Here is an 18,504-nt window from a genome sequence, read left to right on the forward strand (position 1 = left end):
AAAAAGCATAAAGATTTCCCGATTAATTAGGAAAGTAATAACAAAAAATTTTACAAATAAATTGTAAATTTCTAAAAATATAGTTTCTAAATCGCGTGAGGAATAGTGTTAATCCTGCAACCAAACACCAAGGAACAAAAGAAAAAACTAGGGTTTCCACATCCCCATCCCTATATAATAAACCTCTTCCGCTTTTCTTCCCCATTCCCTCCGTCAACCGTTTCAATTTCTCTGGATTTCAAAACTGGTTCCTCTGTTTCTCCTCTGAAGCTTTCCCATCTCTGTAATTTTTTCGTTTCGTTTTGCTATTTGCGATGAAAATGATGAAGGAAAATAGATGAATGATTGTCCATGATTTCAAACATTCTCTATATCGCTACGTTCTTTCTGACTCATCCTCTTTTTTTCCCTAATGTTTCTGAAAATCTTCTCTAAAAGAGCTTCTTCTTCTTTGTTCTGTTTCTTGATTCTTGAATTTCTTCATGATTCTGTGTTTTTGCCCTGTTTTTCGTTTGAAACGAGTTTCAATCTGAAGTTCTATATCGAACCAGGAAGAAGAAATTTGAGTTTATTCAATTTTCAACCCGAAGATTGCCGGAGGATCGTTATCATACAGAAATATAATATTGCTTTCTTATAAATTGATGTGATGATTCCATTAAAGTTCAGATAAGGTTTATCGCCTAATATTTAACATGTATATTGATTAATATATTTTGATCTTATCTAATAATTTGCTTTAAAAAATAATTTAAACTAGGTAATTAAGATTCAAGGATTAATGAATCATTTATATGCTTCAAAAAAAAAATAATTAAACCATGACCTTAAACTCAACCCTAAACTCTTGTAATGGTAACGTGTAGGCTTTTACACACTTACATGTGTCTATTAGTGAGAGATTTTTACACTTTTATATGTTAACTCTCAAACCCTAAGCCCTTATAATGGTAACATGTAGTAGTCTTTCATACACTTATATATGTAACGTGTTTAAGAGGGAGAAGTTTTCATATTCTCATATGGTAAATCCTAAGCCTTTATATAGTAATGTGTAGGCATTCACACCCTTATATGGTAACGTTTCTATTAGATTGGCTCTCACATCATTATATGGTAACATGTCTACTAGAGAGGCTTTCACACCCTTTATGGTAACATGTCTATACCTTTATATGGTAAACCCTAAACCCTTGTATGTAATGTGTAGGTTTTCACACCCTCGTATTGTAGAACATGTCTATTAGGGGATGTTTTCACACCCTCGTATTGTATTACATGTCTACTAAGGAAATATTTTCACACCCTCATATGGTAGAACATGTCTATTAAAGAGATGTTTTTACACTCTCATATCTAAAGAGATGTTTTTACACTCTCATATCTAAAGAGATGTTTTCACACTCTCATATCTAAAGAGATGTTTTCACACTCTCATAGAACATGTCTACTAAGTAAATGTTTTTACACTCTCATATAATGTTTTCATACCCTCATATGGTAAAACATGTCTACTAAAAGATGTTGTTTTCACACTCTCATAGACCATGTCTACTAAGTATGTTTTTACACTCTCATATAATAAAATGTGTCTACTAAGGCACTCTTATGGTAAAGCGTGTCTACTAAGAAGATGTTTTCACACTCTTATGGTAAAGCGTGTCTACTAAGATGTTTTCACACTCTTATGGTTAAACGTGTCTACTAAGAGATGTTTTCACTCTTATGGTAAAACGTGTCTACTAAGAGATGTTTTCACTCTTATGGTAAAACGTGTCTACTAAGAAGATGTGTTCACACTCTTATGGTAAAACGTGTCTACTAAGAAGATGTGTTCACACTCTTATGGTAAAACGTGTCTACTAAGAAGATGTGTTCACACTCTTATGGTTAAACGTGTCTACTGCGAACATGTTTTCACACTCTTATGGTTAAACGTGTCTACTAAGAAGATGTTTTCACACTCTTATGGTTAAACGTGTCTACTAAGAAGATGTTTTCACACTCTTATGGTTAAACGTGTCTACTATGAACATGTTTTCACACTCTTATGGTTAAACGTGTCTACTAAGAAGATGTTTTCACACTCTTATGGTTAAACGTGTCTACTACGAACATGTTTTCACACTCTTATGGTTAAACGTGTCTTCTACGAACATGTGTTAAACGTGTCTACTACGAACATGTTTTCACACTCTTATGGTTAAACGTGTCTTCTACGAACATGTTTTCACACTCTTATGGTTAAACGTGTCTACTACGAACATGTTTTCACACTCTTATGGTTAAACGTGTCTACACACTCTTATGGTTAAACGTGTCTACTACGAACATGTTTTCACACTCTTATGGTTAAACGTGTCTACTAAGAAGATGTTTTCACACTCTTATGGTTAAACGTGTCTACTAAGAAGATTGGTTAAACGTGTCTACTAAGAAGATGTTTTCACACTCTTATGGTTAAACGTGTCTACTAAGAAGATGTTTTCACACTCTTATGGTTAAAGATGTTTTCACACTCTTATGGTTAAACGTGTCTACTAAGAAGATATTTTCACACTCTTATGGTTAAATGTGTCTACTACGAACATGTTTTCACACTCTTATGGTTAAACGTGTCTACTAAGAAGATGTTTTCACACTCTTATGGTTAAACGTGTCTACTAAGAAGATGTTTTCACACTCTTATGGTTAAACGTGTCTACTAAGAAGATGTTTTCACACTCTTATGGTTAAACGTGTCTACTAAGAAGATGTTTTCACACTCTTATGGTTAAACGTGTCTACTACGAACATGTTTTCACACTCTTATGGTTAAACGTGTCTATTAAGATGTTTTCACACTCTTATGGTTAAACGTGTCTACTACGAACATGTTTTCACACTCTTATGGTTAAAAGTGTCTACTACGAAAATGTTTTTACGTGTTACCAGGGAGAAATCTCTTCCCACTCCATTCTCCATTCAAAGTTAAAATCGAAGTTTTCTACCCTTTGAAATAGGTCCTAAACATAGTATGTTTCTACCATTTACAAGTACTATGTGAATATTAAACTGGATAGCAGAAATTTCAAATTTTCACGTCTCATTTATTTTTATATTTATATTAAGCAGAAAAGTTTTGATACTACTTGACACAATCGCACTTTTAAAGGCAGCGGACTAGTGATTGTGTGGCACTCACTTTCCAACGACAAGTGAGCTAAGCCTATTTGTTCTTGCGTGGCCGTAGTATGATCAAGCCTCTAGCCTCGGTTTTGAAAGAAGGTTTTAGAAAACGAGGGTAGAGAGAGATTTTTTAGAGAGAGATTTTTGAAAGAGAGATTATATAAGAAGCAAGAGAGAGATAACAACGGCTTAGCATATATAGCCTTGAGTAGGGAGAAGTTGACAACTAGTCATATCCCCTATAGTACATTCTGAGGCATTTCATGTCCAAGCATGCCTAGACATGATATTTTTGAAGCGTCATATGCCCTAGAAGTACAAAAGCATTTCATGTCTAGCAGGCCTAGACATGATATTTTTGAGGCGTCATATGCCCTAGAAGTACAAAAGTAAAAACACTAGAATGAAAAGACATGACAAGGGTTTGGCTTGCCATAGGCATGCGGCCATGGGCAACACGCCCTGGACGAGCATGACCGTGACATCCTCCCCCACTTAATTGGTTAACGACAAGTCTAAATAGATGGAGTATTATAAGACTTGGTCCCTTACTCCAACACATTTGGAACCAACACACTCTGAAGACTCCTTTATTCTCCTTTTTCTTTTCAGTTTGTTGTCTTTAAATGTATTCTTATGAACTTGAGGTGTTTTTGTTGGAATTAGTAATCCAAATCATCAGATGGGAATTCATCCCACCATTGCTTCTCCTTCTGCAATTCCATGTCGCTGTTTGATCCGTAAACCAATCGCTTCAATCTCTCGGTCACCTTCGCTGCCTCGAATTCGATAATCGAGCCCTCGAGCTGTATGATCAAACCACAAAAACCCATTAACAACAAGGACAAACTCAACCATAATCAATATGATATCAGTTCTTGAGAATTGATATTACTTGTGCATGGAAAGTTTGAAAAACAGAGCTCCCAGAAACAGAGAAGCTGGCATTCACAACTTCAACGCCTTCTTTTTGAAGAATGCTAATGGTTTCAGAGAAGAGATACTGATTATCCAATCCACTGCTTAAAATTATCTCCAAGCTTCGACCAGATTGATGGATTTTGAGCTGAGGCGAAGCTGAGCACGACGACGACGACTCGATATTCATCGGGCTCTTGTTCTTCCCCTCTAGCTTTTCCTTCTTCTCCTTAGCTAAATTCACTTTCTTCTCAAGCTCTTTTATGTACTTAACAGCTTCATCGATTTGATCCGGCAATGATAATGAAATCTCCTGCATAAAATTACACAACAAATCAAGATTTTGGTTCGTGGGTGTTCGTTAATTTCATGTAAAAGTCATTCAAGAACAGAGGATGCTCTCTTTTGCTCTGTTTTATGTGAAGGAGTTAAGAAAGGACCTTGGAATCCTGATTTGGGAGAAGGGAATTGAGCTGAGAACAGAGGGTTTTCATCTGATTTCTTCTGTTTTTCTCTATGATTCGCCGTTCGATCTTTGCAGCCGAGGAAGACGAAGTCGAGAACTGGAAATGGCGATCCATTTGATGAAGAGGACGATGAAGAAGAAGAAGATGAAGAAGGTTACAGAAATGGCTGGAACTCAGGTGGGATTTATATATACCATTATGCAAAGTGGGTACGGTACAAAGATTTGGTTAGGTGTGAAACGACGTCATTTTTGATGACGTCATCAAATTACGTCAGCATTAGAAAGACCTGAAATAGAAACTGAGATATTTTTAACCGCCGCCGTAGAAGGAACTTTACGGTGGGTTCGTAATTTTAACCCGCAGTAATTTTACCATGCTTTTGACCATGGTCCACTAGGTAAACATCCAAAAGAAAGAAAAACAAAAAAAATAATCCTGTACTTCTTGATGGGCCCTACCTATTTTAATTTTAATTTTATGTTATTATTTTCCTAAATAAATTAGAAATAAAAAATTTTAAAATGAAAATTATAAATTAATAAATTTTAATTTGTAAAATTATAAGAACTACCTTCATTCTTATATATATTTTCCTCGTTCTTTTAACCTCGAAAAGGATATTAGTATGAACGTATATTAAAGTTAAGGTCGTTAAGATCAATATTAATAAAAAGAATATCATCGAGAAAAAAAAAAATCTTTAAAAAATGTGACCAAATCAAAACCCAACTTCTTATACTGTTTCAATTGCGGCTAATATCAATGGTTCTTTTCTTTTTTTCTAGTCCTTACATTTTTATAAGATGGAGTGTCCACTTCTCTTTTTAGAATAAAATTGCTTTTCAAACTCGATACAATTTTTTTAAAATTTATTAGTGAGTTCGGGAAGTTTGAATTCAAATCTCGGTAATTCATTTTTTTTTCCGTTATTAATATTAATAGAAACTGGAATTCGAAAATCTGATTCATATTTCAGTCCGATACTTCAAAAAAAGTGAAAAAAATACGAAAAACTCTAATATTCTTAAAAGGGCGGAAGTGTGGTGTGTTTATTTGATTTTTTTTTATTAAAAAAAAAGATTATAAATATTTTTCTAAAAAAAAAAAATTGTTATAAAATGACCTAATTAATTGCTTTTTAGGTTCTTCAATCTTTTCAAAAGAACATCTTTTGAAAAATTTAAAACCCATAAATAGGAAAAGAACATCTTTTTATGTTTATTTTTTATTAAATATAAAGTTAGGTAGATATTTTATTCAACTCTTTTTCATTTTTTAAATTTTATTTTCAACTATAATAAAAATTCTTTTAATTTTTTTAAGAGATAATTATTTATATAACTATTTACAATAATAATAATAATAATATTTGATAAATTTTTAAGACATTTAATATTTTAAAATATCAACCACTTAAATAATAATAATAATAAAAGACAATATTAGAAGGAATGGTCACACGGAATATAATTCTTGTCTGATCATCGTATCAACGGCCAATAAAAGACAACTGAGAAGGAATGACCACTGAATATAATTCCTGTCGGTCATCGTATCAACTGCTAATTACTTTCCATATTAAGAAGGAATGGCTACTAAATATAATTCATGTTTGGTTATCGTACCAACCGCCAATTACTTTCCATACTATTCTCGTTCATTGTGTAAACATAGATTCTCCTGAGTGGGGTCGTGACGAATCAAATGTAGAGTCACTTTATGAAATTTTCTATAATAAATAAGATTTTTGAAAATATGAAGATTAAAAGTGAAATATTTGAAATTACATATGGCTGTCATTTTATAGAATGGTTGGTATGAACACGAGTAATATCGGCAAACATTGTCTTGTCTCGTGTTTACATGTCTATAATTTTTGTGGGGTTCTTTCATTGTTGATTTCAATGTTATATTAATGATTGAAGGTTAAGAAGTTCGATCGTTAGGCTTAAGTAATGTTAAGGGTATTCATATGATCCAATAACCTGACCACCTCAAAATAAGTAACCCATGTTAAACGTAGAATAGATCTCTGTATATAGTAAGATAATTTAATGATTTACTTGTTTGTTACCAAATCTATAATTTAGAATGCAATCTTCATCATACACATATATAAATACATGAGGTCGTGACCCATATAGATCACAGTGCCATTCAACCTAACAATTCGAACATGGGTTGGGTTAGATTTTTTTCGGTTTGGGTTCGGTTGAATTTAAAAAAAACTCAAAAAATTGATTAGATTTATGGTTTTTTTTTTTTTTTTTTTTTCAACCCAATCTATCCTCTATTTAAAAAGACGAGAATAACTTAGGTTAAATATCTCAAAAGACGGGTAACTCATGTTCGTAATTTGTTTTGACTTTAAATATTGATGTTTGAATTTTATAGAATTTTTAGTTATTAATATAATATGTTCTATGAATACTTAAATCCAACCTAAAAATAGGAGATCGGTGGCAATAATCCAAAATTTCAAATTCATATATATTATTTGTAATTTTTTTATTTTGTTATTATATATTTTTAATGTTAATTTTGACTTGCACTTTGATGGCAGGCGAACTTAGCAACAAGTTAGTTAAGCCAATTCGTTCTTGTGTCGTCTACAGACGTATGCTCGAGCCTTTAGGTTCAGTTCAAAAGAAAGTTTTAGAAAACGGAGGAGAGAGATTTTGAAATCAAGATTTGAGAAATTAAAATCGGTGTTATATGAAAATGTAAGCAAAAGAGGACAACAACAACGGCTTACTATATATAACTATCGGCTGCCCCTCTATTAGGGACGGGTGGAGAGAGAGAGAAAAAAAAAGAAAAAAAAAGAAAAAAAAGACTGGGCCTATTTAGAACAAGTCCAAACAATATATAAGCCCAGCCCAATCAAACCAGAATTTATACACCATTAATATTTAATAAAAATAATTGAAATTGGTATATTTTGATGGATGAACTTGAAAAAAAGAAATAGTTAAATAATTAGATAAAAAAATATGAAGATAAAAAATGAATATTTAAAAGAAAGAAAATATTTTTACAAAACTATTCTACAGAATTTAACAAAACGCAATAACAAAATTGCTTCAAACAACTTCAACTGCTTTACGATGCAGGCCAGGCAAATTCTCCCGCAGATCAAATGTCAGCATTGACGCCTTCGATTTCACCGGCCGCTCGGATAAATTCACCGGCAGAGGCGGAGCCACCGCCACTGCCGCCCTCTCCCTCCGTCCCTGCCACTTCAATTGCACGTATTTCTGCTTCCTCCATGGCGCCAAATGCATCTTCTTCTCTGTTGTGCACCTCTTCGCCGCCGCGCACAGGATCTTAATCAGAGACCATAATCTCTCCGATTTCCCCACAAACACTTCCGGTAATCGCCTGATAAATTTGTTGTATTCTTCGCTCGCTCTCGCCATCTCGAACTCTGACCTAAAATTGAGTTCGATCACCACACGAATTTCCCCTCTTCTTGAACTCGAATTCTCCAATACTTCTAAATACGAATGTTCGCCTGGAAAATTAGGGTTTCTTCGTAAACGATTTCGTTTTTGGTTCATTAATCAGATCAATTGTCGATGTGTTTACCTGACGGAACGTCCGATGAACTTCTCCATTTCGATTTGCACATCGCACAATTGAAACCGGCGATTCGTAGCCGATTGCAGATCTCTCTCTGCCAGCAACTCCGGCAGCCTCCCGCCGCGGAAGTACCGCACTCGCATATCGTCGATTCTATGTTCGTTTTCCTAACAATTTCCACCGTCTCTCGGCGGATTCTCGATTCGATCGAACTCGTCCGTCGTAACGTCGCCTGAAAAATCAAAATCAACGATCAATTTACAGAAATCACTCACCGCCATCAACTCTGTATCCCTCATTTCCTCTGTTTATGATCAAATTACACAAGATCCAAATCGATGAGTACCTTGAGAATTTCATCCTGCGACTTCCAAAACTCCTTCCTCTCTTTCACATCGAAGGAATTTTCATCCTCCTCGTCGTCGAAGTGACCATTCCCGTGGTCGGAGTTGCAGGAATTTCCCGACGACGTCTCTCCAACCTCCAAATACCTAAAAAAGACGTCGGAAAAACTCGCAGTTGCGCACGTGAAGTCGACATTCTCACCGGAAGTTCGCACAGTTACTGGAATTCTCACCATCGCTCCAGGCAGAGGCGGACGAAGAAGCTAGATTTAAGTGTTCTGAAATCGGAATGAGAAGTCCGGGAGGAAAATTGCAGTGCATTTATAGTAGGAAATTCGGGTGGGATCCACCATCATAGCTGGATGAACGAGCCGCCGCGTGAAAGAAAGAAAACGCTGGGTCCACTTCATTGTGGATTAGACAGCTAATTCCACGTCAGCTCAACTAATCCTTCTTCTCCTATATTATTACAAAATAGTTCCGATAATTCTTGAATATTCTATTTTTTTTTTAAGGGAAATTTGTAGATTGAATTTGCTAACCATTACCCAAAAAAAAAAAAAAAAAAACACTTAATCTTAGAAACTCTAAAATTGATAGTGTTTTAACTTGAAGTAATGTTATCTTCACTCTTTACTATGTTAGATGTCCACACGGTAGGGTAGGGCAGACACGTAGAAGCCCTCCCATCCTCGTCCCCATTCTTCACTCTTCACTATGTTACATGTCCACTGGGTAGGGTAGACACTCTTCACTATGTTAGATGTCCGCAGGGTGGGGTAGGACAGGCATGGAGAAGCCTTCCTGTCCTCATCCTCGTGAAATCTGAATTCCACATTTATTTTTGTGGGGATCGAGTAATTTTTCATGGTTCATTATTGTTTTTATTTTTATTTTTATTTTCAATACAGAGAATTGGGCGGGGACTGAAAATATAATTCCATCCGTATTGAAATCTTATACATCCCTGAAATCTCCTCTATGAAGGATTATAGTTACAAATGGTATGTTCGAGATCAAGAATTCCCACTATTTCTTAGATATGGGCTTTTCGAGAAGACCTCACACCAATAGAGAGAATATTCCTTCGTTATAAATTCACGATCATTCTCCAAGAAAGAAAATATTCGATCTAATATTCTTTGATTATAAAATTACGGCGGAACGAATTTGGATTTTCATCCAACAGCACCTGCACTTTTTTTTTGTTTTGTTCCATTTTTTTTTTGTCGTTTTCCTATCCAATACCAAAACTTATCTCGTTTTAGTAAATTCCATAAAAAATAATTGGGAACTGGAAACTGCTAGGAAAAGTGTTGTCTGAATCACAAGTGAAACGTGGCGACACTCAGCAATCCCCAGCATTTGGTTGCGACAGCTGACAGTATAGGCGACACGTGGACTTATCCACAAACGTTAATGTGTGTGGAAAAGTAGAACCATAATTTCCTATTATTTATGAGATAGAAGATTAATGTTTACAAAAAAAAAAAAAAAAATTATACGTGTCAATCTTTTAGTGGTAAATATAAAAATTGTCATTTTTTTATTCATATATATTGATTTTATTTAAAAGAGATATATATTTTTTGATCCATATTATTTAAATTTAATTTAGAATTTATTTTGATCTAATTGTGTTAAAGTTGAGGGTCAAAGTTGTCAATTCCAAGACCATACTATTATTTTTCGAACTATTAGCAACATAATTTGCTTTTTTAATACAAAAATATTTTCCATCTTATTTATTTATTTTTCAGTAAGCTGACGTGGCACATATTCTTTGGTCGTCATCGAATCTTCGGCCTGATTGGGGAACCGCTACAAGACAAATGTACCCCAACATATTATCCAATAAATTGAAATTTGTAGGAATTAATTTATATTTAAGGAAACATGTTTCATTCATTTTTAAAAATTGATATGGATTTTTCGGACCAAAAATAAAAATAATCATATAACTTTAATAAATATATATATATATATATATATATTTGCAATCATGTTTTAAAATAATAAAAATTAGTTCAAAACCGGCGGAAAGCCCATTGGAAAAGACTACCCATGGAGTGATTGAATAATTCATATTATAATAATAATAATAATAATAATAATAATAATAATGTTTTTTTATTAGGAATAATATCATAAGAAATTAAATATAAAAAATCTTCATTAATTCTAAAAATTAATGTTAAATAATTATTTTAAAATAAAGTTTTATACCTTATAATATAATTATAATAGAGATAATGATAAGGCCCCAAGCTATTTAAAAAAGAAAATGAAAAATCTTATCCATTTTTACCTCGAGATTCTGGAAGGGGCGTAATCATAATTAGCTTTTTTTTAATTAATCAAATTGTTATGGTTCACCCACCCTAGGTTGAGTTAGGGGCTAACTATGGTTTAGTTATTTAAATGAGGAATCTTAATAAATGATTTTTTTAGAAAAAGAGAGAAAAAAAAGTAAGGATTATCTTGAAAATATCTCCCAAAGAAGACTTTTTAGCTTGATTGTCGAGGTCATTCATAAAGCCCAACTTGCTCGATCACTTTTCCATGTAGATTCAAAATATCTCAATGTTAAATTCATCGGGACATATTATTAGAAGAGTGTTGATATTTATAAATCCTGCGAGTTTCTATTAAGAATCATGAAAGGATTTTTCCCGAGCTTGCATAGGGTTAATTTCTCAGAAAAGCACTTGTCGATTATGGAGGATCGGTAACTTTTCAAGCTACGCTTATTGGATTGTATCAGTCACGATGGTCTAACGTTGTCCAATCATTCATATCATGTATTCAAAAGAAACATTAGAAGAGAAGACATGCCTCCAAAGCTCCTTAGACAACGTACACTTTCATTAAGGTTTATGTGTGTTGGGAATCGGGATATATCATTGAAGTACTTCTAGTTGTAAAGTTGACTTGTGAAGGCAACCTCACGTTATCTTCATCTCAAATATCGCTTCGTTTAGGGGGCAGGGAACAGTATGATGTCGTTGAACAACTTGAACGTGCGTGCTATTCCCCTCTCTCGATATTGAAGGATCATCTCAAATTTGAACATTATGCATCATCTCAAAAGCTTTATGGCAACCAAGCAAATGAAAGATTATATCCAATTGAAGCATGAAGGATGGCAAAGGAGCCTCCAACTCTGGGCGAGTGTAGAGAATTTGTATGTGCAATATCATGTGTTGGTGCCAATTTCATATTGGCAAGATGTGATGCTCGAGCTCGACTCCGACTAAGTTGGGATATGGTGCTTGACCACGTCCACTTCGAAGCTTAAGTTAGTATAAAGTTTGAGATGGAGATGAGGTAAACAAAGAGTAAGACGTACCAGATATCAGTATCCCATCATGCTCAGGGGTCCGGCCGAAAAACCACTGGTCCATTGTCCCCACCTCTGAGCAAATCGTCTTGAAAGGATAGGTAAGAGAAACATCAACGTTCCCTAGTCCCCAACTTGACATATCCGAGCTAAACGTTGTCGAGGAAAGAAGGAAGCAATCGAGAGGAGACCAACCTATAGTATGTCGGAGTTCGAAAACCACATGCAAATGGGTTTGAATATACAACATGTCAAAGGCTAGATACTAGTAAGGTTAACGCCAATTCTCACAGAAGTATTTTCCTCCATATCGAGCCTCTAATTCAAATCTTTCACACTAAGTACTTCTTTTACAAAAATGAATCAAAATAAATGAGTAGCTATGATCACATCATCTAAACATAGTATAAACACTGAATTTACATAATGAAGTCTAAGACTGAATCCGTCGTCCCTGTATTAAAACAATCAAAGTTCAGCTAACGACCACTCTTTAAAACGTCTGATTCAACGAAGGATGTTGAAGAAGAAGATGTTTTGATTTGTTCAAACGTTCGATGATTTGAGTTATCTCCGTTTATCTCACCCAAGATGTTCATAACTTGTTGCATTGTTGGCCTTGCACCAGCCTCAGGATGTGCACATAATAATCCCAAACAAACCATTCTCTCCATTTCATCAATCTCTTCTCCAACCTCTTCAACTTTCAATCTCTCATCAACAGCCACTACAACCTCATTCCTCTCCATTACTCCTCTCATCCAATCTACCAACAATGGCTTCCCTTCTTCCATTGCTCTCCGCCCACAAACCACCTCCAAAACCAACACCCCGAACCCGAAAACGTCGCCTTGCATCGATACTCGCCCTGTTCGAACCACCTCTGGCGCCAGGTACCCAACAGTTCCCACCACTTGCTTTTTGTCTACCATTCTCTTGTTGGGTTGCATTCGAGCCAACCCGAAGTCTCCTAACCTTGCATTCATGTCCTTGTCGAGTAGCACGTTGTTTGCTTTAACGTCACTATGTATAACCTTGTAATCCCAACCTTGATGCAGATATAGCAGCCCCGTCGCTACATCGCTCAAAACCTTCATCCTTTTCTCCCAACTCAGCGTCGTATTCTCATCACACTCAAACAACTTCTTGTCTAAACTTCCATTTTCCATGAATTCATACACTAAGATCAAGCTTCCATTCTCTTTCTTGCACCATCCTATAAGTTTTACTAAATTTCTATGTTTTAATCGTCTGAGACTCGAAATCTCAGCCATAAACTCCCTCATTCCACACTCAGTTTCAACAGAGATTTTCTTCACAGCAACCTTTGATCTCCCTAATTCCCCTTTATAGACCATTCCATTACGCCCAAAGCCAACAACATTGGCCTCTGAGAACCCATCAGTTGCTGCATAAACATCATCATAAGCAAACCGATGAGGCCAATATTCCAACTCCCAATCTTCAATATCATCATCCATTGGTTTCTTTCTTCCCCTTCTTTTGATAATTACAAGAACATAGACCACAATACAACAGATGATCACAAGCCCAGAACCACCCACAATTATCCCCACAATGAAAGCTATTGAGTTAAAAATAGAGTCATTATGAGGAGCAAATGATGGAAAATTCGTTCTTACTAAAGCATCACCAATTGACAAATTAGAGGTACTAAAACTCCATGATAATATCTTATGGCTTTGAACTAATTGCCCTGTGGAGGCTGTAAATCCTACAAACATCTCATCCAAAAGCAATTCAGAGAAATCCACAGACAGAGATATCAATGGTTTTCTAGGCTTTCTCATTCCCAATTCAGCCATTGTAATATTAACCAAAGAGTTTAAGCATTCAATCCAAACCTGATAAATTTCTCCATTGTTGATCCTCAACTCCTTGAATTCTCCATGTTCATTCCAAAACCCTGCTGTAGATGAGGCAGTAGACTCAAGAGAATTCAAATCTACACCCACATGGTTATCATTCGAGTCGTTGAACTCTTGATTTTGGAAGGAATCGAACTCAACAGCGAAGACATGGTTATTAGGGTTACCATTAGTGGTGAAATTGAAAAGCCCCAAATTCTGAGCCGAGCTCGTGCCATTGATTCCAGTAGAAGGTGTGAAGAGAAAGGCGAATCCATGGCCGGGGAGGTGATTTGGCTGTGGAGTGACGGAGAAGATGAAGGAAGTTGCAAAGGAAAAAGAAGAATCGGAGAAACGGACCGGGATTTTGGAAGGGTATAGAGCACGGCCGATGGTGAAAGTTGAATCCCTTGTGAGAATAAGAACAGATGAATCAACGGTAGCGTTGCCGAAGAGCAGAGTATTAGTGGAAGTGAAATTCGTGTTGAAGATGAACTCTGTAGCGGAGACTGACATGGACATGGAGATTAGAATCGAAATTACGGCGCAGAACAGAGTGATTGAAGAAGAAGACATGATTCCTTCAAGAAAAGAACGGTTTGGAACGCAAATGAGAGAGATTGAGAGACAGAGTTGAAGCAAAAGGACGAACGGCGATCGAGTCAACGAAAGCAGCCATGGGACGAGATTGTCAAAACAGCCATGAAGCGGATTGGTGGAACCAGGATTTTGGGTCATCGTTCTAAGTAAGAAAGTCTATAGAGAGAGAAACACAAGGTCAAACAGATACCGCTGGTTCGCCTATTAGTGAGAGGTTTTCAAGTTCATATCAGAAATGTATTGTTCTTCCTCTAACCAATGCGGTATCTCACTATACATTTACTTTGAAAGCTAACATTTTTATGGCACACAGTTCAATATATGATTTTGATACCATTAATAACCGTCCAAGCCCAGAGTCAATGTCTTCGTAGCAACTCGACTTGACATTTTTTATTAAGAGTTTTTTAAGAAAATTGACGTGGGCTTATAAAACCTATAAGTAAGAGACTAAAACGATTTTATTTTAATGTCACAATAGCATCAGTGATACCGTTATATAAAATGACAAAAAACGAATCGAGTGCGAAACCACTCTTAACATCCAAGTTGCCTTGGTGGGTAGGAGTTTTCTAAAAGCTCATACCTTTTTTCTCAAGTGGTTTTGATTTGTTTTTTTTTTTTCCCTTATTTTTTATTTTTATTATTCCTCTTATCTATTTTTTATTATTTTTTCAATTTCTTTTCCAATTTTTATTTTTATTTTTGTTTTTTTCTCTCTTTAATATGATTCTCCATTTTTATATTTGTTTTCTTTTCTTCAATTAGTTCGCGTTTTTTAATTCATTATTTTATTTTATTTTTATAAAAAATATTTTTATCTATAATAAATAAAAAATAAATATATTATATTTTCGTTTATGAAGAAGAGTAGGTTTATTTACACGAGAGAATTTTGAATTTGACGTTAAAAAATAAAAATAAAATTTGAAGAATCGAACTAATGGAGATTAAACCAAAACTATAAAATTAATACGGCCATGTCTATTCATATAATCACGATGTTCTATCATTCCCAAGTTTTAGTTAAACTCATCATCTATTTCTCTTTCCATTAAAAAGCTTACAATGATCGAACAAATATTCCCTTTAATGAATAGCACCCACAATTCTTTTAAGATTCTTTTCTTGTTCTTATTAATGATTTTTTTTACAGGAATATTACTCAACAAAATTTGGGTAGATTCTTTAGTTGACACTTCGACCAATTTAAAAATAGGGTTACAATCCAATTCAACTCAATCTTAAACCTTACTTTTAAAGAATTAGCAAAAGCTGAAGGGATAGCCCAACCCAAACTGTCATTAAGAGGACGGGGGCAGTCCTTTGGTTTACTAGGTTCATACGGTTCATTCATCCATTTGTTGGCGCGTGTTCAACACGTTCGACTAGAAACCCTTTGGATTGGTCCACAGAGTGAGTCCATTGGGAAGTTTGGCACACAGGTGAGGAGGTGAGCGTGAAGTTTTTGAGCTTCTTTTGCTTCTTTGTTTAACCTTCACCACTGGGCGTGCTGCTTTCTTAACGCCGAAAGAGGAAGGGAAAGGGAAACTCTCCATCAAAGGAGAAAGCTCTGAAAATCACAGAAGATTAACAGATTTGGAAATCGGGAATGGCAGACAATAAGGAAGAAGACCCAGAAACAATCGCTCCTCAATGGTACTCTTTGATTATGAGAGTGATGAGCAAAAGAAGAACATGGGTATGTCTTTTTGTTCTGGTTTATGCCCTTCTTTTGTCTTCTTCCTGGAATTTCCTTGCTTCTATACTCTCTTGGTACAAATCCCAAGTGGAAGTTTCTTCTTCTTCTTCCTCTTCTTCATTTGGGTGGCCTGCGATTTATGCTTCTCTGCTTCTTGGGGCAGTTTTTGGGGTTCTTTCCATGGTGGCTGCACTAGCTGTCATGGTTCCGGCCACCCTTGTCACTTGGATCACCATTGTTGTGCTGCTTTACTTCTTTGGGAAGCCTAAGAGGGCGTTGGTGGTGGAGGGGAGGAAGATTACTAAGGAGATTTTTGGGGTTGTGGCTAAGATTTTGTTGAAGGAAGGGAATTTGGTGGCTGCTGTTTGTGCTGTTTTGGGGTACTTTGCTTTGTTTAGGAAGAGTAATGAGAGTTAGAGGCTGATTTTGGTGGGATTGAGGGAGGATTTGGGGGTTTTGATCAAATGGGTATCTCAGATTTGTGGTGATTTTGGTGTTTTTTGTTCATACTTGTAGGTGAAGCATGCCTGGTTTTAATGGTTTAGATCTTCCTTGTAACTTTAGGGTTTATGGGTTCATATGGATCATTGCTTTCTCTCCAGAAATGCTTCATAAACTTGGGATTTACAGATCTCTTTTCTTTGCTAATGGATGGAATACAGGGAGTTTATACTGATTCATGTAATGAAATGGTCGATTTTAGAACAAGGGTTGTCTGGGATTTGTTCATAATGATATCACTGAACTGTTTGATTCAAAGATATGATGGATCTGTTGTCATGGAGCAAACTTGGCTTGAAGAACAAGATAAGAACAGTTCTTTCTTTGTTTTGAAAAGAAGTAAAGGTAAACCCAGAAAGGAAAATGATCTTCATTTAACTGTTTTAGAAGAACATGAACTTGTTTATCTGTCTTAGAACAGTTTTCTTCTTTGTTTTTGTAAAGAAATTCATCTCAGAAAGGCTTACAAAAATAGCTTGCTGAAATACCATTGCGGCATTCTATCGAACACCTTGTATGCAGAAAGTTGAGTTCTTCACAAAGGGTTCTTTCTCAATGTTCATCCCCAAAAGTTCTGATAATTTGTGTTTGTATTGGTGTTCTTCCTTCATCTTAGATTGAATGATTAAGATCGACCTTAAAAATGGCAGAATTCACATTCCGTTTTCATGTTTTCAGTCAGAAACCAACATTACAAGATCATGGCCCAGTTTTGAAGAACAAAAACTGAAAAAGATAAGCATTAGAAACTAATAGTCTACTTTATACTCAGATTCCTAAGTCAATTTGATCTACGCTTATTAGCTAATCTGGGAGAAGTTCTAGTGGCAGAAATTGAATCATTTTCCAGTTTTTTTCCACTACTCTTCCCCTTTGTACTTTCATCGTTAATCTCCTCGACAATCTTCATTACAGATTCATCGATCCCATTGACTTCCAAATTTCGATCCCTCGAACCTTTCAACTGGTTCTTCTTCCCCTCCACAGCGACTCGATCGAAATCATCTCCCAGCTTCTTCACCAATCTCCTCTTCACAACCCTAATTTCTTCCTTGTGCTCACCAACATCATCATCCTCAGCATCAAACAATGGCATCAATCGCCGTCTCTTCGTTGCAATTGGCACTGGCGGTGGTGATACTGATTTCAGCTTCTTCGACCGGCGAACGGCATCGTCTCTGACATCTGAGTCAGATCTCTCTTGCGTCTCTACTTTCTTCTTCTTAGCAATCTTCTCACGCTCAGTTCGAAGCTTGTTGACATTGCCTTCGATTCGACCCTGAAGTCTCAGGCGATTGAAGCTGAGACCACCCATTGACCAGTGAGCCTCGTTCGCCCATGAGAGAAACGGATCGAGGACCGGCGTGGGTGGATCTACACGCTCGTCGTTGAACTTGACGTCGGTGTAGTAGCGGGGACGGGGGAGACTGCTGCCGTAGAACTTGCCGGGTCCGAGAGGAACAACCATGGCGGAGAATTGAATGAACAATCAAGAGGAAAATAAGGGTAATTACGAGGAATTGTAGAGAAAATCGTGTTGAGATTGGATGAAAATTGCAGAGATGTCTTAGGGTTCATATAAAGAGAAAGGGAAATGGCGGGAAGAGCTGATTTTGGCGCTAAGGTTGTGGCGCCAGTTTTTGGAATGCCTTTGGTTTGCTTTCGGCAACTTATTCACTGATTCAATGATTCAACAAAATATTTTATTCAACAATAATATAAATTGGCATTTTTTTTAAGCCTTTGACTTGGGGTTTGTCGTAATAATTTTATTGTTGAATTATATAATTAAATAAATATTGAGGTTATTGAATTATTGTTAGATTAGGCATTTTTTAATAATTTATTTCAAGACGATTGAATTTGATAATTTATTTCAATATATTAACCCTCTAAATTCTCAACCCTAAACCCTAAATCTATTTTAAAGTGACTATATCGTGGTAGCCGCATTAAATAATTTGTTCATGATTTTGTTCTTTAGAATTCTACTATAAACAGTAACGAATCA

At 35.7% G+C, this 18,504-nt stretch overlaps 5 protein-coding genes across 5 annotated transcripts; 1 reads left to right on the top strand and 4 right to left on the bottom strand.

The window, feature by feature from the left end:
* Positions 1–3,621: 3,621 nt before the first annotated feature.
* On the bottom strand, positions 3,622–4,854 carry LOC111486157 (transcription factor bHLH162-like). The gene is made up of 3 exons (XM_023133184.1): positions 4,527–4,854; positions 4,064–4,399; positions 3,622–3,974 (listed from the first exon to the last, which is right to left on the bottom strand). The coding sequence occupies exons 1-3, from the start codon at positions 4,665–4,667 to the stop codon at positions 3,831–3,833; spliced, it is 621 nt and encodes a 206-aa protein (XP_022988952.1). The 5' UTR covers positions 4,668–4,854; the 3' UTR covers positions 3,622–3,830.
* Positions 4,855–7,567: 2,713 nt separating this feature from the next.
* LOC111486089 lies at positions 7,568–8,782 on the bottom strand. Its single transcript, XM_023133096.1, has 3 exons — positions 8,485–8,782; positions 8,145–8,370; positions 7,568–8,070 (listed from the first exon to the last, which is right to left on the bottom strand). Exons 1-3 carry the CDS (start codon positions 8,716–8,718, stop codon positions 7,640–7,642), a joined length of 891 nt encoding a protein of 296 aa, XP_022988864.1. The 5' UTR covers positions 8,719–8,782; the 3' UTR covers positions 7,568–7,639.
* Positions 8,783–11,252: 2,470 nt separating this feature from the next.
* LOC111485955 (probable L-type lectin-domain containing receptor kinase VII.2) lies at positions 11,253–14,439 on the bottom strand. The gene is made up of 2 exons (XM_023132932.1): positions 11,832–14,439; positions 11,253–11,767 (listed from the first exon to the last, which is right to left on the bottom strand). The coding sequence occupies exon 1, from the start codon at positions 14,426–14,428 to the stop codon at positions 12,302–12,304; it is 2,127 nt and encodes a 708-aa protein (XP_022988700.1). The 5' UTR covers positions 14,429–14,439; the 3' UTR covers positions 11,253–11,767; positions 11,832–12,301.
* Positions 14,440–15,675: 1,236 nt separating this feature from the next.
* Positions 15,676–17,074, top strand: LOC111486173. The gene has a single exon (XM_023133205.1). It carries the CDS (start codon positions 15,903–15,905, stop codon positions 16,407–16,409), a length of 507 nt encoding a protein of 168 aa, XP_022988973.1. The 5' UTR covers positions 15,676–15,902; the 3' UTR covers positions 16,410–17,074.
* A 200-nt stretch (positions 17,075–17,274) lies between these two features.
* On the bottom strand, positions 17,275–17,961 carry LOC111486558. The gene has a single exon (XM_023133733.1). It carries the CDS (start codon positions 17,959–17,961, stop codon positions 17,275–17,277), a length of 687 nt encoding a protein of 228 aa, XP_022989501.1.
* Positions 17,962–18,504: the final 543 nt, after the last annotated feature.

Source organism: Cucurbita maxima, unplaced genomic scaffold (genome assembly GCF_002738345.1).
Source record: "Cucurbita maxima cultivar Rimu unplaced genomic scaffold, Cmax_1.0 Cma_Scf00011, whole genome shotgun sequence".
NCBI lineage: Eukaryota > Viridiplantae > Streptophyta > Magnoliopsida > Cucurbitales > Cucurbitaceae > Cucurbita > Cucurbita maxima.